The sequence below is a fragment of the Dermochelys coriacea genome, chromosome 1 (genome assembly GCF_009764565.3).
Source record: "Dermochelys coriacea isolate rDerCor1 chromosome 1, rDerCor1.pri.v4, whole genome shotgun sequence".
In the NCBI taxonomy this organism is placed as follows: Eukaryota; Metazoa; Chordata; order Testudines; family Dermochelyidae; genus Dermochelys; species Dermochelys coriacea.
The window spans coordinates 351,656,518-351,682,889 of record NC_050068.2 but is presented as its reverse complement, the minus strand read 5'-3'; the positions used below and the strand labels follow the sequence as shown (position 1 = coordinate 351,682,889).

General features: G+C 50.4%; 1 protein-coding gene across 1 annotated transcript; it reads right to left on the bottom strand.

Moving 5' to 3' along the window:
- Positions 1-862: 862 nt before the first annotated feature.
- On the bottom strand, positions 863-24,682 carry FSCN3 (fascin actin-bundling protein 3). Its single transcript, XM_038415771.2, has 6 exons — positions 24,584-24,682; positions 8,704-9,400; positions 5,161-5,279; positions 4,547-4,706; positions 2,408-2,578; positions 863-1,498 (listed from the first exon to the last, which is right to left on the bottom strand). The coding sequence occupies exons 1-6, from the start codon at positions 24,680-24,682 to the stop codon at positions 1,293-1,295; spliced, it is 1,452 nt and encodes a 483-aa protein (XP_038271699.1). The 3' UTR covers positions 863-1,292.
- Positions 24,683-26,372: the final 1,690 nt, after the last annotated feature.

The following is a 26,372-nucleotide window of genomic DNA, read 5'->3' as shown; positions in this document are numbered from 1 at the left end:
TTCGTGAGCTACAGCTCACTTCATCGGATGCATTTGGTGGAAAAAACAGAGGAGAGATTTATATACACACACACAGAGAACATGAAACAATGGGTTTATCATACACACTGTAAGGAGAGTGATCACTTAAGATAAGCCATCACCAACAGCAGGGGGGGGAAAGGAGGAAAACCTTTCATGGTGACAAGCAGGTAGGCTAATTCCAGCAGTTAACAAGAATATCAGAGGAACAGTGGGGGGTGGGGTGGGAGGGAGAAATACCATGGGGAAATAGTTTTACTTTGTGTAATGACTCATCCATTCCCAGTCTCTATTCAAGCCTAAGTTAATTGTATCCAGTTTGCAAATTAATTCCAATTCAGCAGTCTCTCGTTGGAGTCTGTTTTTGAAGCTTTTTTGTTGAAGGATAGCCACTCTTAGGTCTGTGATCGAGTGACCAGAGAGATTGAAGTGTTCTCCGACAGGTTTTTGAATGTTATAATTCTTGACGTCTGATTTGTGTCCATTCATTCTTTTACGTAGAGACTGTCCAGTTTGCCCAATGTACATGGCAGAGGGGCATTGCTGGCACATGATGTCATATCTGCTGCAATTAGCCTACCTGCTTGTCACCATGAAAGGTTTTCCTCCTTCCCCCCCCTGCTGTTGGTGATGGCTTATCTTAAGTGATCACTCTCCTTACAGTGTGTATGATAAACCCATTGTTTCATGTTCTCTGTGTGTGTGTATATAAATCTCTCCTCTGTTTTTTCCACCAAATGCATCCGATGAAGTGAGCTGTAGCTCACGAAAGCTTATGCTCTAATAAATTTGTTAGTCTCTAAGGTGCCACAAGTACTCCTTTTCTTTTAGCACTGGAAGACTCTCTAGGGCATTCCCCGTTCGCTGAGCCACCCCTTCATTTGGGCCACTCTGCTAAGACTTAGCAGAAGTGTTTGTGGCAGGTGGGGTGAAGAAGTGGGTGTCCTGTCCTCTGAGACCTACCAGACTCTGGCTGAATATTATTTAATATTTGTATTAGCACTTAGGAGCCCCGGTGATGGATCAGAAACCCACTGTGTTAGGCGCTGTACAGACACACAACAAGACAGCCCTTGCCTCTAAGCACTTACAATATAAGAGAAGAAATAAGAGGTGGAGACAGATGGGGGGAGCACAAGGAAATGGTGAGACCATACTGGTCAGCATTATAGGACATGGTCTTTGCACGCCTAGACAATGGCATAGTGGCTACCCAGCAGCCAGTCCAGCAAGACATGGGAAAGGAGAGACTCTTCTGTACCTTCCTCCATCTAGAATTCCCAGAGGCACTCGCTAGTGACTTCCTCGCTATCTGCCAGGAGGGTGCCGCTCCGGTCTCCTCGCATGTAGTACCCATTGGGGGCTAACACGGCCAGGATGTTACTCCCTTGGATCTCCAGGCAAAAGTTCAAGGCAAACTTCCCCCAGGTTCTGAAGGTGCCATCTGAGCTCAGAGACCAAAAGCTCCTGCCGTGGGCTGGGGAAGGAAGGAGAGCTGGTAATAGCTCAGGGGAGCGCAAGCAGGTCCTTGCTACCGTTTCACACCCCAGCCATGCAGACCCTGGGCGAGGATTCGCCAAAGGGGCCAAGGGACTCTCCTGATTACACCAGGTTTGCAGGTTAGAGCAAGGTCACCAAACTCACATTCACGCCCCAACAAACCTGGAAACTCAATGCTCATCTTCACCAGCAAATCCCATTTATTCTTGGCTAAGCTATGCACTTTTCTCCTCCCGCTGGGTCTCATCTCAGAGCCCTGGGCAGCAGCCCAGAGCCTACAGGCTCATTGGCTTAATCACCAACATTTCCATGCGGCGCCTGATGCCCCTGCAATGGCTCGAGTGAGGTCTGCTCGCTCCACCCTCCCATGATGAGCCAAACGTGCTGACTCTGCATCCCCTGCCAGGCCGAAGAGTAAGGACCCAAACTCCACCCCTCTACTTGGTAAAGCGCTGGTGCCACCCATCTGCCTCCAGCTGGGGGGGGGGGGGCCTGCATCTAATCTCAACCCAAGAAGGTGCATGGAGGCGAATACCCTCCACCCTGCACTCTGGCTTTCCCAGCGCTTTCTGCCTCCGGGGTTGCAGATCTGGTGAGACAGGGAGGGGGTAAGACACCCCTTGAGACCTGGGAGTGGGCAGCTGGAGCATATGGCAATAGGACCATACAGCTTGCTTCCCTCCCCAGCCGGCATGCCCCACCCTGGCTGCTGCTGTGGCACCCCCTACCGTGCCGCCCTGACCTGCTCTGCCCTCATGGCTGGTTCAGGACTTGAGCTGGAGAGCAGAGATGGGTGGGGCTGAGGTCAGGTTCATGTGGGCCCCATTTGCCCCGAGGCAGAGCTGGGCTCAGCACCAAGTGACCAGGACTCCCAGGGCTCCCTTACCTTGGAAGTGATAAATGCCCGGCTTGCAGGGCAGCAGCTCAATGCAGTCGGGGTCCACCAGATTACACTGCAGGATGTCATGGCAGGCCAAGGTCCCCACGTAGCCATACCTGCCACGCAGCACCAGGAAGGAGCGGTTGGCCAGGCGCACCCCAAAGGCCTCGCCAGGCCCTGCAGGAAGGGAGAGGTGACAGAGGCAGGTCGATGGTGTGACGTTACACCCCATACTCTTAATAGAAAGATGGTTATGAGAGGAATAAGGCATAACTAAGATGTGTTTTATGCAAGATGGGTCATGTGAGGTATCATTGGAAAGTTTCTGATGTAATGACTGTGATTATCCAATTTGTAGGCATGTATCTTTTCTGTATCTAAAGTGAGGAATATGGACTATGTAACCATTACAACTGGGTGTGTCCTTGAAAGACACCCACCAGACGACAGGCCTTCAGATTTGATGGGCCATTAGGAAGAAACAAGACTGTGAAAATACTAATGTCTCTCCCTCCTGGGAGGCATACGGGGATGTAGCTGTGACATTACTAGGTCAGGTGGTCTTGTCACCTGATACCAAACATTACCGGGGACTTCTTGTAACTTTCCACTAAAAGGAGGGCGGGGGGGTCAAGTTTGGGAAACAAAAGATTCCCACCTTCTGTAAATCTTATTTCAGGGTGGGGAGGAGGGCGAACGGGGCTCCACTCCATGGCCTGTCTGCCCAAGAAGAAAGACACTTAAAGACACCTGAAGGGAAGGCAAGGGGGGAGTCCAGGCTGAGACAGAGGTCTAGTCTGTAAAGAGAAATAACTGGAACTCTAAGCTATAGAAACTTTGCAATCTGCCTAAAATAACATGTAGGGTAAGAAATTACATTTCGTAACTGTTTCTTGAGTGTATTAAGCTTAGCTTGGGTATTTTGTTTTATTTGCTCAGTAATCTGCTTTATTTTGTTTTTTTGTTATCTCTTATACTCACTTAAAATCTGCCTTTTATAGTTAATAAATTTGCTTGGTTTACTATTAAACCCAGCTTGTGCAATTTCTAACTGAGGTGGGATTGGCAAGAAGTTATGCATCTCTCTCTTCACATTGAGGGAGAGAGAATTTTATGAGTCTGCGCTGGGCAGATCTTTCTATACAGTGCAAGACAGTATTATTTTGGGTTTACTCCCCAAAAGGGGTGTGTACATGCGTGCTGGGGGAGTCCTCTCACACAGAGCTGACTTCAGTCTGTGTCCGCAGCTGGGTGTGGCCCTACCTGTGTATGTGTGTTGCAAGAAGCCAGAGAACCTAATTCAGCAAAACAGGGAGAGGGACCCCAGGCTGGTGGAGCAGGATGAGTGGCTCAGTGAAACCCCAGTACATCAGGTGGCATCCCAAAGGGGATCTAACCCGCCACAAGCGACTCTGACATACAAGCTCTTCCTTGTCTTCCCGTGCAGTGGGAGAGGCCTGGGGCTGGTGCCGTGGGCTGGGAGGTGAGTTGAGGAGAGTATCAGCCACTTGAGCTGTTGCAGCCCAGATGTTTCATGTGGGAGGGGGGATGAAGGGAGAGGGCTACAGTCACTTGTTACATGAGCGCCTCCTGCTGGCAGAGCCACAGAGGAGAGCTGGCATCAGCTGGCCATACAAGGCTGCCCAAGCGTGGAGACACGGAATTAGCGGGGTGGGGTCTCAGACCAGGGACAAGGAGCTCTGGATGTTGATTTATGGGGCTTGTCCTCCTAGTTAAGGCCTCTGAACCCAAATTTCACTCACTAAGAATTAAGAGTTCTCCTTGCAATGGTCTCTCTTGCTCCCTGAGGTTCTGGGAGCACGGCGGAGGCAGCACACTGAGCCCCTAGGAAGGGATCTGTGACCGCTCCCAGTGTGGGGGCGAAGGGCCCCTCAGAGAAATGCCACCCACTCTCAGAGCAAGGTGTGTGTGGGGGGCGCATATCGGGTCCTTGAGAGACCAAGGGGAATGTTAGTGTGAGTGCAGCCGGGTGGGTCCACAAGCTCCAGGCAGGGAGGCCTAAGAACGTGCACCTCTCCCCACAACAAGTCCTGAGGTTTCAGTCAAGTGCCACAGAGATGCCAGGGAGCTGCACTGCTCAGTTGCTGGCAGGTTCCTAGGGGCCCCCCCACCCATTCGCCTTACCTGGGTGCACAGCACTGGCCACCACCAGCCCAATGGGCATGGTGCCCAGGTACCGGCCATTGAAAGCTTGCAGGAAGATTTTCCCACAATGCCACAGGACACGGAAGTTGGTCTCTGGTTCCATGCGTCTCCCATTTGCCACTATGCTCTTGAATTTTCTCTGCGGGGAAGGGAAGGAAAGAGGTCAGCTCCTGCCAGCTGTTGCCAGGGTGCCCTTCCTACCAGTGCCCTGCACCGGGAAGTCAGGAGATCCAGGGCTCAACTCTCAACAAGAGCAGCCCTGCGCCATGAAAGGGAGGAGGTTCCCTGGGGATCTGGTGGGGGTAGTTTACATCTTAAAGAAACAGCATGAATCCTGGGGATACTGCTTTGTATATCCATGTCTCTATTACATAGAATTATCCCTTGTGGTTCATTAAGAGACTAGTATAATAATGTGTAAATCAATGGGACACCCTCCCCTGGAATAGTGTTTTCAGTTCTGGTCACCTAGAAATAGAAGGGGTCCAGAGACAAGCACTAAAATGGTGAGCGAAGCGCCCACAGATTCAGTGGCAGGCTCAGACTGTCTGGGCTGACAGCATCCCTCCACGAGCCAGGAGGGGGTCACTCACCTGGGCCAGGTAACGGTTGTTAACTGTTTTTAGCTGCACCGCGCTGGTGTCTGGATCGAATTCGTAGTGGAACACAGACTTTGGGGTCACTTTGTCTGAGCCGGCATACACTTCCGTGTCTGCGCAGAAGGGGAGAAAATCAGGCAATCTCAAGCCAAACACACTCAGACAGGGCGCTGTGGGTTGGCTCAGGGTTGATTTGAGATTCGGTCCCCAAATTATAGCAGCTCCTAGAGCTCCCAGTCAGGGACTGGGGCCCCAGCAGTTTATACTCTTATTATTGTATCTTGCTTGATTTTTAAAAACATGAACGAGTTTATCCTCCCAACACCCCAGGGAGGGAAGAGGGTGGTGGGATCCCCATTTCACATGTGGGCAACTGAGGCATGGAAATTAAAGCCCAAAGTGTCAACTAATTGTGGGTGCCCAAACTGCAATGCCGTGGGCCTGATTCTTCAGAGCACTTTGGTCTCCAGCTGCTGTGAGGGCTCAACACTTGTGCATATCAGACCCCTGGTGTCTTAAGCGGGGAACGCAGAAAATGACAAACACGTGGCGGCTGCCTGAAAAACCCTTGGTTTAAGTGACTTGCCCAGCATCACATAGGAACTCTGTGTCAAGGCAGGGTTGGAAACCAACCCTCCAGAGTGGCATTCAGCTCTGCCTTAATCCTGAGAGCACCCTTTCCCATCTTTCAGTCCCTGGCCTTACAAACCTACACACCTTCCCACAGAGACGACCCGGGCCTGCCGAGAGTGGGGGGGCAGAGTGAGGGCAGCGGCTTCAGTAGTGTTACTGAGCATGTTCAGACTGTGTGAGCATGCTCAGTACAAGCCAAGCAGCAAATCGGGGGGGGGGGAAGTGACCCCGCGTGCCCCCCCTTCAACCATTGCCTCTGCCTTCCAATGTCTGCAGCAAATGAGGGAAGGGGCCTACAGACAACTACCTACTGCACTGATTAACCCCAGAGCATAAGCCATGCTATGCACTGAATGAGGCAGAGGTCCTGTGGGGGAAAAAAGTATGTGACCATGTAATTAAAGACTATCATAAGAATATAAGAATGGCCATGCTGGGTCAGACCAAAGGTCCATCTAGCCCAGTGGCCAATGCCAGGTGCTTAAGAAGGAATGAAGAGAACAGGTAATCATCAAGTGATTATCATATCCCATATGCACACAGGAGGTCGAATTATGGTTGCACAAGCAATCTCAGTTCTGGCGTTTCCTAACTTTTGAGTGCTCGATTTTGTTCAACCTTCATGTTCTTTAATGTAGGTTTTTTGGATGCAAGTTCCCACGTTTAAGAAAATAGCATAAAAAATTTCAAAACAAACATTCCATCATGTAGAAATAAGTTGATCTCCAGGGTTGGGAATCTTCAGATCCACAGCACAGACCTCCAATTGCACTAGCTGAGTGATGACTGAGAAAACAGCAGTGATAGGCTGTTATCTTCAATATGGACCTGCCACTCTAGGGGCTGGAGACACAGTTGGCCCCTGGGTTTCTCAGCTATATGCTGACATCAGAGGCATGTTGACCCTCAGGAATAATGGATTCATCTCCAGGTTCCATAGGGGAAAGTGCTCCAGTGACCACAGACCCTTCTGCCCCTGTCCCCACCACTCTCTTTCTGTCCTCTGCTGCTCCATCCCCTCCCTCCCCAGCTCCTGTCTCTCTCCCCCTAGCTTCTATCCCACACCCCCAGACTCTTCTTCTGCATACCTGTCCCACACTGCTCCTATTTTCCCTTCCTGCCCCTGCACCTCCCAACCCTGCAACTCTTCCTTCCCCTGCCCCCGATCCCTCTGCATTTGAGTCAGGCAGCTTCCTCCTTCTCCTCCTGCTCACTGCCAGGTCCCCAACTGGGTGGGATTTGAGAGCAAAGGGGAGACATTCTCTCTGCTCACAGTTCCAGTGCCCAGTTGCACAGCAGCCTCCAGCACTGAGGAGCAGCAAATGGCAGGAAAAGTTCTGCTCAGGCTGTAGCCCATAAGCTAAATTCATTAATAGACTAACCTATAGGATAAGGGCACGCTCAGTCATTCTGTGCAGGTCTGGTCACACACAGGAGTTGTGAGGGGCTGGAGCATGCTCAGTGTAGCTGGAATATTCAGAGAATTTAGCTGCCAAACTCTAACAAGTCTCTACGGGCATGCATGAACTGAGATATTTCGGAGGGTCAGAATTTGTCCAAATTTGGGCATATTTTTACAGGGACAGCAAAAGGCACCTCCCTGACAACCAGGTGAAGCCTTCTGTCAATTTTCAAGTCCCTGCTCCAAAGCATGGAAGTGGTGGAGCAGTACTGCCCACCTCAAGTGTTCAAAGAGGGTTGGACCTTGAAAAATCATAACATTGGCTGTAAAATCATGAGACTTTTAAAAATAACAACATATAGATTATTTTTACTTGCCTACCAATGTCATCATCTTTAGGGTTCACATTTTAACCAGGTGGGCTAAAAACTTCCTTAAAAAAAAAAAAAAGAAAGCAAGCTGAGATTTTCCCCAATCACACATCTCCAGGAGCTGGGGCTTTAAGAAAAGCAGCAAAAATTGCAAAACTCACAGTTAAGATGCAGGAGTTGCAACCTTGCAAGAGCTTCTCAACGAAGCAGTTTTAAGGATTTTTGCAACGTTGGCAAAACAACGCATTTCCCCCTAGCCTGGGTCACAGAAACAGCGGAGCCAATTTAGCTGCAACTTACCAGAATAAGAGTTTTGCCTGAGGCAGACTCCTGGCATGGGAAATCTCAGCACAGACACTGTAAGTGTGGTGCGGTTATAATACCCTGCTAGCCGTTGCTTAGAGTGGAGAGTGTTAGACAGCTTTCGCTGTAAGTGTCACGTGAACCACTGTCTCTGCTCTGCCTATTACTGTCTTTTGAAGTGTTGAGTGCTGGCTACCCTACTGCTAGCTCTGACGAGCAAGCCCTGTATGTATCCTCCTAACAGGTATCACATGGGCAGTGGCCAGACAAGCTCCCCCCACACTGCTCTGCCAACATATAGCAGCCCTGTCCTGGAGAGATTGCTGTAGAGATGAGCAGGGAGATCCCTTCCCATGGCTTATTCAATCCTGCGCCCCCTGCTAAGAACAGCAATGGGGGTGCCACTGATGCTGGTGGGTTTTTGTGATGTAGGCACACATCCCATTCTGAGACATCCCCCTGCCGATCACTCCCTCCCGCCCACCCCATTTCATACGATACCCTCTCATGGGTTTTTGGCTTCTTGTGACAGCTTTGCCATGGTCGGGATGTGAACTGTGTCTGGACTCTCCCTCTGTGGCACCGTACCCCAGCTATCCTGCACCCTGAAATAATCCTATTAAAAAGTGAACCACCTACATTCTACCCCAGCTTGCCCTCTGTGCAACCTCACTGCAGTCAGGGGTGGGCTTCACAGGGCAAAGGCAGGGCAGGACTTGTCCATAGAACTGTCGACCCGGGTGGTGACTTAGGTCAAGGGGGCATGTCCTGGCATCCTTCAGCTGGGCCCTCCACACACGCTCAGATTGGAAAATGAAATTTACTTGCCACATATGATGGACACGTATCTCTTGGCCTTAGTTTTCAGACTGACCCATTGTGGACACCTCTTTATAACAAACCACTCTTCCTCCTCTTTGGGGTTGTCACCAAGGCACAAACGCCTCCGCTTGCCTTGAGGGTACAGGACACACCCATCTTGGTCACTCAGGAAAGCCAGGCACCTGGGCTTGAGGTTTAAGTTGAAAGCCGTCTGTGCAGAGGGTTTCTTGGCTAGCTTCTCCACTCTGGAGACATACTTGTGGCTGGAGGTCTCCAGGTGGTACATCCCATTCCTGAACCGTAGCACGAAGCCGCACTCTTCCAGGTAAGGCGCTGGGGTGTCGACCCACACCCTGTCCAGGTCTGCGTCGGCTCGGGCGTAGCATTGGTGGGTGGGGTTGTACAGCACGATGTGGACATGCATGGCCAGCTGGGGCAGCCACTTATGGTAGGAGGATGGGCTCTGGGAAACGCAGAAAACATCCTCCCCGTCAGACTCCAGGTACTTCTTGCTGTCCAACAACTGGAGAGTCCACTTGCCACTGCGATGGAGCTCCAACAGGAACTGGCTTTGCTGGATGGATGCTGGCTGCCCACATCGGACTGATCCGTCAGGATCCACTAGGAGGTAGTGGCCCTGATGGCCTAGCAGTTCCACCACGGTCTGCTTCCCCTGATTCATGGTGACCTGCAGCTCCCAGGTCTGTGAGGAAGCAATGAGCCAGAGTCAGCTGATTAGCTCTTAGAGAAACCCCTCTGGCCATGAGCTGGGATCTGACATGCCCGCTGTTTCTAACTTGTCTTCTGGTGTCTGCAGTGCCAGTGACCCACCAGGGTCATCCCACTGCCCTGATTGCTAAGTGTTCTTCCTAGAACCCAGTGCAAACGTCGCCTTCCACAGCTCCATGCCACTCGCTCCTTGCCCCACCGTCACCAGAGGCAGTGAGCAATCCCCTCCTTTGGAGATGCAAGCCCCGTCACTCCCAGAACACAAATACAGCTCCCTCTGCCTCTCTCTCTCTCTCACACACACACACACACACACTCACACACATGTACGCACAGCACCATGAATCTCCTCCCTGGGAGGCTGCTGGTGGCTTCTCCTTTCTATATGATAAAAACCACTCTGCATCTCCCAGGCCCTTCACAGCTAGGACCCCAAATAGCTCCCAGATCTCACTGTGCCCTATAACCCTCCCTACACACACACACACCCTGCCCTGCCAAAACAGCCAGTTCCTTCCATGGTCTAACTCCCTCCCAGCACTCTGTCTGTTCTCCCCCACCCCTCAGGGAAACGTTGGCCCCTCGCTGCCTCTGGAACTGTCTGTCTGCTGCACTCCCAGTCTGACGCCCAGCTGGGCAGTCAGCCAGCTCCCTCCTCACCCTTCCCTGTCTCCCTCCCTCCACGGCATGTTCCCAACACCAGAGCTTGGGATGCTGTGAGCCAGCTGTATCTACATTGCCCCATTTAAAATTGAACGGCATTGTCCTGGACCATCGGCTTCCCCATGCTAGTAGCTGGGCTTTCCTGGGAGACTCCTGGATTAATTGCCGTGAAACGGAAAGTGGCAAAGGGGACGCAGATCAATGGCAATGCAGATTGCTGGGGGGAGGCGTGTAGTGGATGTCCCCAGGATCAGGGTAAGTCCCATCTTATTGAACAGGCTCATTAATAATCCGGAGAAGGCCACGGACCATGAAAGACGTTAGCCAAGGTCAGTAAATTCAGAGCTCAGGACAGAGCTAAAATACAAAGGGCCCTAATGAGGCAGAAGCCCGGGCAGGATTCACGTAACCTGGGAAGACGAAGCTAATCCAAAATCCAGCCACGCCATGGGAGAGGGGAACCTGGGAAACAGCGCTGTCTGAAAGAGACCTGGGGGGATAGGAAGGAGCAAACTAGGCCTGAGTTTCCCATGTTACAGCAAAAAAAGGCCAGTGCAGTTTGTGGGCTGCCAGTGGAGAGACATGGGACAGGGACAGGACAGTTCCTCTCTGCTCAGCTGGGGTCCAGCCACTCCTGGAATACCGAGCGCGGTCCTTGACACTCGTGAGGTAACTCCCTTCTTTTCATGTGTCAGTATATTTATGTCTGCATCTGTAACTTTCACTCCATGCATCTGAAGAAGTGAGGTTTTGACCCACGAAAGCTTATGCTCAAATAAATCTGTTAGTCTTTAAGATGCCACTGGACTCCTTGTTGTTTTTGTGGATAGAGACTAACATGGCTACCCCCTGATACAGAAGAGGCCTCACCAGTGCCGAATAGAGGGGAATGATCATGTCCCTTGATCTGCTGGCAATGCCCCTACTTATACAGCCCAATATGCCGTTAGCCTTCTTGGCAACAAGGGCACACTGTCAACTCATATCCAGCTTCTCATCCACTGTAATCCCCAGGTCCTTTTCTGCAGAATTGCTGCCTAGCCACTCGGTCCCTAGTCTGTAGCGGTGCATGGGATTCAACCATCCTAAGTGCAGGACTCTGCACTTTGTCCTTGTTGAACCTCATCAGATTTCTTTTGGCCCAATCCTCTAATTTGTCTAGGGCCCTCTGTATCCTATCCCTACCCTCCAGTGTATCTACCTCTCCCCCCAGCTTAGTGTCATCTGCGAATTTGCTGAGGGTGCAATCCATCCCATCATCCAGATCATTAATGAACAAGTTGAACGAAACTGGCCCCAGGACAGATCCCTGGGGCACTCCGCTTGATACTGGCTGCCAACTAAACATCGAGCCAGTGATCACTACCCATTGAGCCCGCTGATCTAGCCAGCTTTCTAATCACCTTATAGTCCATTCATCCAATCCATACTTTTTTAACTTGCTGGCAAGAATACTGTGGAAGACCATATCAAAAGCTTTCCTAAAGTCAAGATATATCTCGTCCACTGCTTTTCCACAGAGCCAGTGAGCTCATCATAGAAGTCAATTAGGTTGGTCAGGCATGACTTGCCATTGGTGAATCCATGGTCTCTTAGAGTTGGAGACGGGCTTAAACCCTGAAACACAAGGTTTAATATACCCTACCAGAATTATTATTGTCATTAATTATGATAACTCTGGATAATCTTGTTATCCATATAAATGTCCAATCCATTTTGGAATCTTAAGTTATTGGCCTCAAGAAATTTCTGTGGCAGTGAGTGCCACAAGTTAATGACCCCTGGCATGAAAAGTATTTCCCTTTATCAGTTTTGAAATTCCCATCTTTGAATTTCATTGAGTGTCCCCTTGACCTTGTGTTATGAGACAGAGAGAACAGAAACTTCCACTCCATCTTCTCTAGACCAGAGGTTCTGAAACTGGGGGGGGGGGGCACAGAATGTATTTTGGGGGAAGGGGGCATGAGAAGCTTTAGGAACGTGGAGGCTACTAGCCAGGCACCCAGTTCTGAAGGCAGCGCTGCCACCAGCAGCAGTGAAGAAGTAAGAGTGGCAATGCCACACCTTGCCACCCTTACTTCTATGCTGCTGCTGGCGGCAGCGCTGCCTTCAGAGCTGGGTGGCAGTATATGTACTTGTGTAGTGGGAGCAAGGGGGATTAGGGAGCATCAAAGAAAGACACAAACACAGACACAAAGAAATGGGGGCATGACCACATATGCTGGAGAGCCACTGCTTTAGACCATTCATGATTTGATACGTTTTTATCATGGCCCCTCTGACTTGTCTCCTTTCTAAGTAGTAATCGTAGCCTTTTCAATCTCTCTTCCTTGGAATGTGTTTCCAGGCCTTGGATAATTCTGGTCACACTTCTCTGAATACCCTCCAGTTCTGCAATATCCTTTTGGAGATGGGGGTGACCTGAACTGCACACAGTACCTAGGTGAGGCCACACCCTTCATTTATTATAAAGGCATTATTGTGATTTCAATATTATTCTCCATCCCTTTCCTCATAGATTCAAACATCTGGCTTCCTTCTCTGACTGCAGCTGCGCTTTGAACAGAGGGCTCCACTGATCTGTCTACAGTGACACCCAAATCCCTTTCTGAAGCTCAGACAGTTAATTTAGACTCCTAGGAGGTGTGTGAGTAATTTATATGGTTCCCTCCAATATGCATTCCTTTCGATTTAATTTTCCATCATGTTGTCCACTCTCCTAGCTGGGTTAGGTCTCTCTAAATTTCCTCACAGTGTTCTCTGATTCTGACTAACCTAAATAATGTAAAAGACTAACAAAGGTATTTGGGCATAAGCTTTCACAGACTAAAACCCACTTCATCAGATGCATGGAGTGGAAAATACAGTAGGCAGATATATATACACAGTACATGAAAAGATGGGAGTCGCCTTACCCACTGTGGGGGGTTCGGTCCTAATGAGACAATTCAATTAAAGTGGAAGTGGGCTGTTATCAACAGGAGGAAAAATAGGACCTAACCACATCAGCCATGCCATCAGGGGCTCATTCACCTGCACATTTACCAATGTGATATATGCCATCATGTGCCAGCAATGCCCCTCTGCCATGTACATTGGCCAAACCGGACAGTCTCTACGCAAAAGAATAAATGGACACAAATCAGATATCAAGAATTATAACATTCAAAAACCAGTCGGAGAACACTTCAATCTCTCTGGTCACTCGATTACAGACTTAAAAGTGGCCGTTCATCAACAAAAAAACTTCAAAAACAGACTCCAATGAGAAATTGCAGAACTGGAATTATTTTGCAAATTAGACACCATCAAATTAGGCCTGAATAAAGACTGGGAGTGGATGAGTCACTACAAAAACTAAAAACAAATTTCCCCATGCTAATTTCCCCCTACTGTTACTCACACCCTCTTGTCAACTGTTTGAAATGGGCCACCCCCATTACCACTACAAAAGTGATTTTTCCTCCTGTTGATAATAGCCCACTTCCACTTTAATTGAATTGTCTTGTTAGAACTGACCCCCCAACTTGGTAAGGCAACTCCCATCTTTTCATGTACTGTGTATATATATCTGCCTAATGTCTTTTCCACTCCATGCATCTGATGAAGTGAGTTTTAGCCCAGGAAAGCTCATGCCCAAATACCTTTGTTTGTCTCTAAGGTGCCACAAGGACTCCTCGTTGTTTTTGCTGTTACAGACTAACACAGTTACCACTCTGAAACCTAAATAATGTTGTGTCATCTGCAAATTTTGCCCTTTCACTCTTCACCCCCCTCCCTTTTCCAGAGCATTAATAAATATATAAACACAAAACCTAGTACGGAACCCTGAGGCGCTGCTGTTAACCTGCTGTCATGGTGAAAATGGACCACTGAATCCTAGTCTTTGCTGTTTGTCTCCTAGCCAGTTTTTGATCCAAGACAATACTTTGCCTCTCACCCATGATTACTTAGCTCCTTAAGGATCCTCTTGGGCAGGACCTTGTCCAAGGCCTTTTGAAAGTCTAAATAAATTGTCGCATGGTTCTCCGTTATCCTATAGCTTATTGACATGCTCAAAGAATTCTCAGTGTTTAGTGAGACACAATTTTCTTCTGCTGAATCAAATTTGATTCCTTGAGGACCTGCTCCCTGACTTTTCCAAGGACTGAGGTGAGGCTGACTGGCCTGTAGTTCCCCAGATCCTCCTCCTTTCCTTTTTTAAAGATGGGCACTACATTAACCTTTTTCCAGTCGTCTGGGACCTCAAAGATAATGGCCAATGGTTCTGCAATCACATCTGCCAACTCCTTTAGCACTCTTGGATGCAGCGCATCCGGCCCCATGGACTTGTGCTCGTCCAGCTTTTCTAAATAGTCCCGAACCACTTCTTTCTCCACAGTGGGCTGGTCACCTCCTCCCCATGCTATGCTGCCCGGGGCAGTAGTCTGGGAGCTGACCTTGTTCGTGAAGACAGAGGCAAAAAAAGCATGGAGTACATTAGCTTTTTCCACATCCTCTGTCACTAGGTTGCCTCCCTCATTCAGTAAGGGGCCCAAACTTTCCTTGACCACCTTCTTGTTGCTAACATACCTGTAGAAACCCTTCCTGTTACCCTTCACATCTCTTGCTAGCTGCAACTCCAGGTGTGATTTGGCCTTCCTGATTTCACTCCTGCAATATTTTTATACTCTTCCCTGGTCATTTGTCCAGCCTTCCACACAGACGACCCTTTTCCACAAAAAGTTTTAGTTTTGGCGAATCAGTGTTTTGTGACAAAAAAAAGTTTCCTTGACCAAGTCCCTACTAGCTTTACTTGAGGCCACAGTTCAACTTCATATTTAAGATTCCTTCCGGAGCACCAGCACGTATCTGTCCCGATCCCACCTTCTCCACTGAGCTAGCACCTTCACAAGGTGAGCTCTGGCTGCATATGAATGCACCTCCCTCTTGCACAGAGGCAGGATCTGTGCCTTGCATATGCACACCCCCCACTCACGGACAGGGGCCCAGCCGGCTTTCCGCTGACTTGCTGGCACAAGACTAGTGAATATTGGAGGTGCTCCCTGTCTGAGGAGCAGGTGTGTGCAGAGTGAACGTGCTGCCCACGGTAGGAAGTTAAATGTGGCTTGATCCACTGGAATTAACTGTTCCTTGGGAACTGTCACTGTGTTATGCTCTTATGGAGAACCAGGATTCTAGGGGATGCCCCAGCCACTGCATGTGTCCCCATCTCAATCTAGGCAGTGCCCCGCTGGGTGAGTGCACTATGAGAAACCTGCTCTGGAAAGCTATATCCCATAGGGCATCATTTCTCAAATGTGGCCACCATGGCCACATGCAGCCACCAGGGAGTTTTCCTGTGGCCATGACAGCCTCTTGTGCAGAGAGGGGGGAAAGTGGCAAAGCAGCAGCCCTTTCCTAGAGCGCCCAGGGGCTCCAAGGGCAGGCTTCAGCCCCCCCCTCCCCCGTTCAGCCATGGGACTCCAGCAACAGGCTTCAGCCCTCCCCTCCACCCCTCCTAGCTTCAGCTGCAGGGCTCCAGTCTCTGGGTTTCGGCCACCCCCCGGGGTGGCAGGGCTCTGGGCCTCAGCCCACCCCCTCCCGTCTCAAGCTGTGGGGCTCTGGCTCTGGGCCTTACCAGGCTCCATGGTCAAGAGGCAAGGAGTAGGGTGAGCCTGGGGTGCGAGGCCATGGAAGGGATACTGAGGCAATGGTGGGGGACCAGGGAGGCAGCGGGGGCCAGGGGCACTGAAATACAGCTGTACATTATTTTTATTATTGAGTCTGCAAAAAAACCCAAACCCTGCATAAATCAATTACAATGATTTGGATATGTCTATGTGCATAATTATTTGTTTTTCCTAAAGTTACTTCAGAATTTTAGGGAAATTTGTCAGAGCGGCCGCCAGCAAGAGTTGGTGGCTGCACTCTGAGGCCACCAAACAAGGTGTTGTGAGAATCCCCGATGTAGGGAGTGCAAAGGAATGCTCACCTGTATTGGACGTTCGGCCACTAGAGGGTGCAGCATGCAACGTCCTTACCTGAGCTAACCTCAGGCACACCTGGCAGCCCATTAAAGGATCCTATAGCGACCGGGTTTGTCTCTCGCTACATTGGGAGCTCTGTGGCCAGGCCGTGTCTGGTTCAAGAGCCTGCCCTGAAGCCTACCTTGCACCAGCAATACATGACATGGTGTCAGAAGTACCAGCAGCCCAACTGGTGCCCGAGGACAATAGAAACCAGTAACAAAGGATGCAAACAGAAGAACAAAAAAACAACAACAGTTGCAGGTGTCAGTGGCCGTACTGGGTCTAGAATCTTGGGGGGTCTCCTGGATCCCACAGTTCTTGGCTCCTCCAACAGCCTATGTGACATCACAATCCCTCAGCGGTGACAGCCAGAAGCCCTGGGAGCAGTGGGGCCTCTCTGCCACCTTAATTCCCTGCTCTGGGAGCAGCCGGGGTGGTGAGGGACAAAAACATCCAGACGCACTGTGAACACCTCCCTGAATGAGGGTTCTTGGCTTGTCTGCTCCTGTGCCTGGCACCTCTCCCAGCCCCTGGCCATCATCTGCTGAGAACTGACTAATTCCAATCCATACAGCTGGAGAGCTCTGCAGAGCTGGCCAGTGGAACGCAGGGACCTGCTGGGAGAGAAAGCGACGGACAATGGGCCTAGCTCAGGTTGTTCAGTGGTGGGGCAAGAGGCTGACGCAAACCGTCACGGAATGGCAGCTACCAGAAGCTGCTAGTGATGTGTTTGGCAGCTGATGGTGCACCCAAACAGAGAGACTGAGGAGCGTATAACGTCCTGGTAAGAGACAAGGGCTGGCCCTAGATAAAACGGTGCCCCAGGTGAGGCATGTCTTCAGCGCTCCCCCTCCATTTATTCAACTTTTGAATACCTCATTTTTTATTGACTTTGTAGCCCATTTCATGACTCTGATGCACAATTTGCATGCATGGTTTATCCCTGTCATATAAGACGATACATTTGCAGGCTAGGATCTGTAAATCTGTATTTATTCATGTCATGTATAAGCAAATTTTTAAAAATAGTTTCTGCTAAGTTTATAGAAACTTTTTAATTTTAAGAATAAGTGAAAGGTACTAACATCAAGAAATGGAACCGTGCACCCACATTGGGCGGACCAGCATTAAATAATTTTACAGTAGGTGACAGCCTGGTCTACTGTAGCAGCGTTAAATGGATGTAACTCTGCATCCGTCCACATGCCGAAGCCCTTTTTTTCGACTTAAAGGGCTCTTAAAATCGATTTCCTTACTCCACCTCCAAAAAGGGGATTAGTGCTGAAATCAGTTTTGCTGGGTCGAATTTGGGGTACTGTGGACGCAATTAGATGGTATTGGCCTCTGGGAGCTATCCCAGAGTGCTCCATAGTGACCGCTCTGGACAGCACTCTCAACTCAGATGCACTGACCAGGTAGACAGGAAAAGGCCCTCAAACTTTTGAATTTCAATTTCCTGTTTGGCCAGTGTGGCAAGCTGCAGGTGACCATGCAGAGCTCATCAGCAGAGGTGACCATGATGGAGTCCCAGAATCGCAAAAGAGCTCCAGCATGGACGGAACGGGAGGTATGGGATCTGATCGCTGTATGGGGAGAAGAATCCGTGCTATCAGAACTATGTTCCAGTTTTCAAAATGCCAAAACATTTGTGAAAATCTCTCAGGGCACGAAGGACAGAGGCCATAACAGGGACCCGAAGCAATGCAGCGTGAAACTTAAGGAGCTGAGGCAAGCTTACCAGAAAACCAGAGAGGTGAACGGCCGCTCCGGGTCAGAGCCCCAAACATGCCGCTTCTATGATGAGCTGCATGCCATTTTAGGCGGTTCAGCCACCACTACCCCAGCCGTGTTGTTTGACTCCTTCAATGGAGATGGAGGCAACACGAAAGCAGGTTTTGGGGACAAGGAAGACTATGATGATAGCTCACAGCAAACAAGCGGAGAAACCGGTTTTTCCAACAGCCAGGAACTGTTTCTCCCCCTGGACCTGGAGCCAGTACCCTCTGAACCCACCCAAGGCTGCCTCCCGGACCCACCAGGTGGAGAAGGGACCTCTGGTGAGTGTACCTTTTAAAATACTATACAAGGTTTAAAAGCCAGCATGTTTAATGATTAATTTGCCCTGGCATTCGTGGCTCTCCTGGATATACTCCCAAAACCTTTGCAAAAGGTTTCTGGGGAGGGCAGCCTTATTCCATCCACCATGGTAGAACACTTTACCACTCCAGGCCAGTAGCACGTACTCGGGAATCATTGTAGAACAAAGCATTGCAGTGTATGTTTACTGGCATTCAAACATCTGTTCTTTATCTCTCTGTGTTATCCTCAGGAGAGTGATATCATTCATGGTCACCTGGTTGAAATAGGGTGTTTTTCTTAAGGGGACATTCAGAGGTGTCCGTTCCTGCTGGGCTGTTTGCCTATGGCTGAACAGAAATGTTCCCCGCTGTTAGCCACGCGGTGGGGGGAGGCAAAATGCGACCTTGTAACGAAAGCACATGTGCTATGTATGTAATGTTAACAGCAAGGTTTACCGTGAAAGAATGTACCCATTGTTCTATAAAATGTGTCTTTTCAAATACCAGGTTTCAGAGTAGCAGCCGTGTTAGTCTGTATTCGCAAAAAGAAAAGGAGTACTTGTGGCACCTTAGAGACTAACAAATTTATTAGAGCATAAGCTTTCGTGAGCTACAGCTCACTTCATCGGATGCATTTGGTGGAAAAAACAGAGGAGAGATTTATATACACACACACAGAGAACATGAAACAATGGGTTTATCATACACACTGTAAGGAGAGTGATCACTTAAGATAAGCCATCACCAACAGCAGGGGGGGGAAGGAGGAAAACCTTTCATGGTGACAAGCAAGGTAGGCTAATTCCAGCAGTTAACAAGAATATCAGAGGAACAGTGGGGGGTGGGGTGGGAGGGAGAAATACCATGGGGAAATAGTTTTACTTTGTGTAATGACTCATCCATTCCCAGTCTCTATTCAAGCCTAAATTAATTGTATCCAGTTTGCAAATTAATTCCAATTCAGCAGTCTCTCGTTGGAGTCTGTTTTTGAAGCTTTTTTGTTGAAGTATAGCCACTCTTAGGTCTGTGATCGAGTGACCAGAGAGATTGAAGTGTTCTCCAACTGGTTTTTGAATGTTATAATTCTTGACGTCTGATTTGTGTCCATTCATTCTTTTACGTAGAGACTGTCCAGTTTGGCCAATGTACATGGCAGAGGGGCATTGCTGGCACATGATGGCATATATCACATTGGTAGATGCGCAGGTGAACGAGCCTCTGATAGTGTGGCTGATGTGATTAGGCCCTATGATGGTATCCCCTGAATAGATATGTGGACAGAGTTGGCAACGGGCTTTGTTGCAAGGATAGGTTCCTGGGTTAGTGGTTCTGTTGTGTGGTGTGTGGTTGCTGGTGAGTATTTGCTTCAGATTGGGGGGCTGTCTGTAAGCAAGGACTGGTCTGTCTCCCAAGATCTGAGAGAGCAATGGCTCGTCCTTCAGGATAGGTTGTAGATCCTTGATGATGCGTTGGAGAGGTTTTAGTTGGGGGCTGAAGGTGATGGCTAGTGGCGTTCTGTTGTTTTCTTTGTTGGGCCTGTCCTGTAGTAGGTTTTCCTCCTTCCCCCCCCTGCTGTTGGTGATGGCTTATCTTAAGTGATCACTCTCCTTACAGTGTGTATGATAAACCCATTGTTTCATGTTCTCTGTGTGTGTGTATATAAATCTCTCCTCTGTTTTTTCCACCAAATGCATCCGATGAAGTGAGCTGTAGCTCACGAAAGCTTATGCTCTAATAAATTTGTTAGTCTCTAAGGTGCCACAAGTACTCCTTTTCTTTTTTCAAATACCACTGTCCCTTTTTTTTTCTCCACCAGCTGCATTTGTTTCAAGGATCACAGGATTTTCTCCTTCCCAGAGGCTAGCGAAGATTAGAAGGTGAAAAAAATGCACTCGCGATGAAATGTTCTCTGAACTCATGCTGTCCTCCCACACTGACAGAGCACAGACGAATGCATGGAGGCAGACAATGTCAGAGTGCAGGAAAGCACAAAATGACCGGGAGGAGAGGTGGTGGACTGAAGAGAGTAAGTGGCGGGCTGAAGAGAGGGCTGAAGCTGAAAGGTGGCGGCAGCGTGATGAGAGGAGGCAGGTTTCAATGCTGAGGCTGCTGGAGGATCAAACTAATATGCTCCAACATGTGGTTGAGCTGAAGGAAAGGCAGCAGGAGCACAGACCACCGCTACAGCCCCTGTGTAACCAACTGCCCTCCTCCCCAAGTTCCATAGCCTCCTCACCCAGACGCCCAAGAACGCGGTGGGGGGGCCTCTGGCCACCCAGCCACTCCACCCCAGAGCATTGCCCAAGTAACAGAAGGCTGGCATTCAATAAGTTTTAAACTTTCAAAGTGCTGTGTGGCCTTGTCCTTCCCTCCTCCACCACCCCTCCTGGGCTACCTTGGTAATTATCCCCCTATTTGTGTGATGAATTAATAAAGAATGCATGAATGTGAAGCAACAATGACTTTATTGCCTCTGCAAGCGGTGATCGAAGGGAGGAGAGGAGGGTGGTTAGCTTAAAGGGAAGTAGAGTGAACCAAGGGGCGAGGGGTTTCACCAAGGAGAAACAAACACAACTTTCACACCGTAGCCTGGCCAGTCATGAAACTGGTTTTCAAAGCTTCTCTGATGCGCACCGCACCCTCCTGTGCTCTTCTAACCGCCCTGGTGTCTAGCTGTGCATAACCAACAGCCAGGCGATTTGCCTCAACCTCCCACCCCACCATAAACATGTCCCCCTTACTCTCACAGATATTGTGGAGTGCACAGCAAGCAGTAATAACAGTGGGAATATTGGTTTCGCTGAGGTCTAACCGAGTCAGTAAACTGCACCAGTGCACTTTTAAACGTCCAAATGCACATTCTACCACCATTCTGCGCTTGCTCAGCCTGTAGTTGAACAGCTCCTGACTACTCTCCAGGCTGCCTATGTATGGCTTCATGAGCCATGGCATTAAGGGGTAGGCTGGGTCCCCAAGGATAACTATAGGCATTTCAACATCCCCAACGATTATTTTCTGGTCTGGGAAGAAAGTCCCTTCCTGCAGCTTTTGAAACAGACTGGAGTTCCTGAAGATGCAAGCGTCATGTACCTTTCCCGGTCATCCCACGTTGATGTTGGTGAAACGTCCTTTGTGATCCACAAGTGCTTGCAGCACTACTGAAAAGTACCCCTTGCGGTTTATGTACTCGCTGGCTTGGTGCTCCGGTGCCAAGATAGGGATATGGGTTCCCTCTGTGGCCCCACCACAGATAGGGAATCCCATTGCAGCAAAGCCAGCCACTATGACCTGTACATTTCCCAGGGTCACTACCCTTGATATCAGCAGATCTTTGATTGCATTGGCTACTTGCATCACAGCAGCCCCCACAGAAGATTTGCCCACTCCACATTGATTCCCGACTGACCGGTAGCTGTCTGGCGTTACAAGCTTCCACAGGGCTATTGCCACTCACTTCTCAACTGTGAGGGCTACTCTCATCTTGGTATTCTTGCGCCTCAGGACAGGGGAAAACAAGTCACAAAGTTCCATGAAAGCGCCCTTACGCATGCGAAAGTTTTGCAGCCACTGGGAATCGTCCCAGACCTGCAACACTATGCGGTCCCACCAGTCTGTGCTTGTTTCCCAGGCCCAGAATCGGCGTTCCACCGCATGAACCTGCCCCATTAGCACCATGATGCCCACATTGGCAGGGCCCGTGCTTTGAGAGAAGTCTGTGTCCATGTCCTCATCACTCTCGTCACCGTGCTGACATCGCCTGCTTGCCTGGTTTCGCTTTGCCAAGTTCTGGTGCTGCATATACTGCTGGATAATGCGTGTGGTGTTTAACGTGCTCCTAATTGCCAAAGTGATCTGAGCGGACTCCATGCTTGCCATGGTATGGCATCTGCACAGAAAAAAGGCGCAGAATGATTGTCTGCTGTTGCCCTGATGGAGGGAGGGGCAACTGACGACATGGCTTACAGGGAATTAAAATCAACAAAGGGGGTGGCTTTGCGAGAAACTGAATGGTCGTCTCAAGGATAGAACTCAAAACCTCAAAGATAGAACTCAAAACTGGGTTTAGCAGGCCGTTGATTTCACAGAGGGTGGGAGGAGAAAATGAATACAGAACAAATCTGGTCTATTTCTTGTTTTGAGCCACTTCATCTATCTTTATACATCATGCTGGCAGCAGACTGTGCAGTACGACCGCTAGCCATCGTCACCTCCTGGGTGCTCGGCAGAAGACGGTGCAGTATGACTGCTGGCCATCGTCTTCTGCTGGCTGCAAATTAAAAGACAGTGCACTGGTGGTAGGACTCAATCGCCATGAGACGAAACAAGGGAAATGACCTGGCTGAGTCACTCTCATGTTTGCCCAAGCGCCTGGCTAAAAGAGCACCCAGGACTACGTCGACGACGGCTACCAGTCATACTGCACTGTCTGCTGCCAAAAGGCAATAAACTGCTGCTATGTAGCAATGCAGTACCACGTCCGCCAGCACCCAGGAGACATACGGTGACGGTTAGCTGAGCAGGCTCCATGCTTGCCGTGGTATGGCGTCTGCACAGGTAACTCAGAAAAAAGGTGCAAAACGATTGTCTGCCCTTGCTTTTACGGAGGGAGGGAGGGAACGGGGGGGGCCTGACGATATGTACCCAGAATTCAAATGGGCGGTGGAGACTGCGGGAACTGTGGGATAGCTACCCACAGTGCAAAGCTCCGGAAGTAGACTGTTGCCTCGGTACTGTGGACACACTACGCCGACTACATGCACTTAGAGCGTTTGTGTGGGGACACACACACTCGACTGTATAAAAATGTTTTCTACAAAACTAACTGCTAATAAATTCGACCTAATTTCGTAGTGTAGACATACCCTTAGAACGTTACCCTAGTGCTTTAGTTCAAAAAGTCGCTTTTCTCACCTTTGCCCTCGTGAACTGAAGCACATCATCGGAGAGACACTACTTACACTGTTCAAGGCTTAAAACACAAGTACACTTTCACAATTACACAACAAAATAAGGTTCACAATATGGCAGCTGGGCTCTCACTTCACTTCGTTCTTATATCTCACTGACTGACGGGCGACACCCTGCCCCTTAGATACCCACCAGGGCTTGGCTGACAACATTCTGGCGGGTCCGAGGAGAAGATAGTTCTCAGAAAGTCTGGAAGGTTCCACGAGATTCTACAAAGGTCCGGAACATTCTAAGCGGTTAGTGAAAAATGAATCCACCTACGGCATACCTGAAACATGTTACCTCAGACACTCTAGTTTCCCTTTTGTCACTAACAATGGGCAGTCGCTGCCCTTAAATCTGGCCCTGAGAGAGAGGGCTGCAGGCGCTGTTTGCATCATTGTGAGAAGAATGCTTGAGGGAGTGATTTGTGATGGCCAGTGTTAAGAAATAGGGCCCTGAGCTGAGCCCCAGCCAAGCCACAGGGATCCTCTTACCGCCAATGAACCCTAGGCATGCCCAGCGCAGCTCGGCTGATGGGGGGAGGTGAGAAATATTCAACACCCCACCTCCTCCTGTTCTCCCTTCTCCACTACATCAAGTTCAAGCTGCTTATCCTCCCCTTCCGGCCCATCGCAGCTCTGCCGCTCCTACCTATCACACGGCCCTGCTGCTCTGCCCAGGACGCCAACCCGCTCCCCTGCATCTCCTGCAACCGCATTTCCCTTCCATGTGGGACCCACGCCCTGAGCTGGCGTGCAAAGCCACCACCCTCCCCTCTGCAGAGTCCGTGTAACCCTGCTAGCCCATTGATGTTACCTCCGTGTGCTCCCCTTTCCACCCCAATGCCCCCTCCACAGGTCACCTCTGGAATTTGTCTGTAAACCTCCCAGGGAATGATGGTGGCTCTCTACTTATCCTGTGAGGGGTTTAGCACCCCCTTGGGAGTGAATAACATTTAGGGGCTGGGAGCAGTTAGCACTGGGGGAATGGGGGGGCACACTACAGCAGGGTCCCGCCCCACCCCTTTGAGGGCACATCTCTGCTCTGGGGTGGATTATAACCACACTGCAATGGTCCACAGTGCCTATCCAGTGTGAAGTTTGGCCATCCTGGCCCGCAGGGCGGGGAACGCTCATCTCTGCAGATGGAAGGCAGCGTCTCTGTCTGGCCAGTGCTGGGAACGGTGCTCTCAGCAGCAATGCGCTCAGGCAGGAAGCAAAGCTTCCCAGTGCGCTCTGCTAGGAGGGGAGATGCACCCCCAGAAAAACCCCATTCCTTGGGGAATCAAGATTCATGCAGGGGTGAGGAATAGAGGCTGAACCTCAACTTCTTACGTGTCACATCATGGGCCACCCCGATAGGGGCGGCACCAAACCTGCGGGGAGTGCGGCTAGTTCTGCTCCAGAGACAGGTTGCAAACCTTTGGCATCACGGTGGATTTCTAGCATCACTCACCTGCTTTCTGCCCAGTGAGTTTCCCAGGACAGTGATGCCATCCCCGTAGCATTCGCTGGTGAGGTAACTCCCGGCACAGTTAATTAGCCCAACCTTCATGGCTACGGAGCAGGGCAGCAGCTGGCGACTCCCTGGTCCTGTGGGACATCAGTCCCGAATGCACCCCTGGCTGGATGACTCCGTCAGGCCCGGTTCAGCCCTAAGTTTGCCTTCACAGGCCATCAGATCCCTCCCAAAGGCAGCCAGGAAGCAGGGAGAGCCATTGCACCCCAGTGGGCCACCTGGGCAGGGATCCCTGCCTATGTTCTGCCCCTGCAGGCCTGGCCTTTGTGACACACACCTTACATCATGCCAGCTGGTGAGAGACTGCAAGTCCTGCCTAATAATGGGTTGGACCCCATGTCTGCTGGAGTCAAGAGGGGGACTTTCCATTGACTTCAGTAAGCACTGGGTCAGGTCCAACATACACCCTTCACGGGTGACAGTCCCACTCCCTTCCAAATCCGCCTTTCCCCTGGAGAAAACTAGCGATGCAACCCCACTGAGCACCTGCACTTCCCCAGGCAACATCCCCCCCAAGGCCAGCCCCAGGCCCTCGGTCTCCCCACCACCTGGGCACCCAACCCCCCAGGTGACGGAGTTATTGCAATGAGAGTGAAATGCTGGCAGATGACAGCACGTTTCTCCTCTTCCTTTTCAGTGGGGCCAGGAGCTCCCAGAGTCTGGCCACTCCCCCCGGGAGATGGACAGAGCATGTCGAAAGCCGCTGTAACCTCCTCGCTACCTGGCAGATAAAATGCCTGCTCGAAGGGCCGGGGAGAGGGGAGTGGCAGCAAGATCTTTTTAAAACTTTATTACTGTTTCTGACATGCATTACGGTAACGTCCACAGGCCCCGCCTCAGATCGGGGCCTCTCATGCTAGGCACTGTCCAGGCACCACCTACAAACCCCTTGTCCCCCATGGCTCCCCCACAGCGCTCAGAGCCCTGTGGATGCACAAAAGTGCCTCTGGGGCAGGTAGGAATTTTCCTAATAGAGCATGGCCCAGCTAACTCAATAGCCTCAGCCTGGCCCTGACAGCGGCCAGCACCAGAAGGACCAAGAAATCCCCTAGACCTAGAGGACTATTATGGAATAACCTGCACATGGGGGAAGCTTCTGGGGAACCTGTCTCAGTTAGAGAGCATTAAAAAAAACACCAACTCTCCCCTAACTCTAGCTCCATTCACACTGTCGCCTCCTCCTTGTATCGTGAGCCAGGATGAAGAGCAGCCTTGGCTGGGCCTGCCCCCACACATGCAGGTTCCTCACATTCATCCCACCCCATCCACCTGCTCTCCTTACACAAGTCACTCCAGGTCTCGGTTCCACCCACCCCCGTCTCTGACCCTGCCTAGATCCCTTGCTTCAGCGGCATCCCCTACGGCCCCTGCTACTGTTTTTGTGGTGGCTGCTTTCACAGAGCTGCCCACGTGCCTGTCTTTTGCCTGAGTGGTTACAGTTCACTTAGGAGGTGTCTACGCTGCAACTAAACACCCACAGCTGACCCAGGCTCACAAGGTTCAGGCTCCCAGGCTGTAAAACTGCAGGGCAGATGTTCAGGCTTGGGCTCCAGCCCGCCTCAGGGACCGCACAAGCAGGGGGAAGGTTACAGGACCAGGGCTCCAGCCTGAGACTGAACACCTACGCTACAATTTTACAGTGAAACTGACACCCACAAGCCCCAAGAGCCTGAGTCAGATGACCTGGGCCAGCTGCAGGTGTTTAACAGCAGCGTAGCTCTGCCTG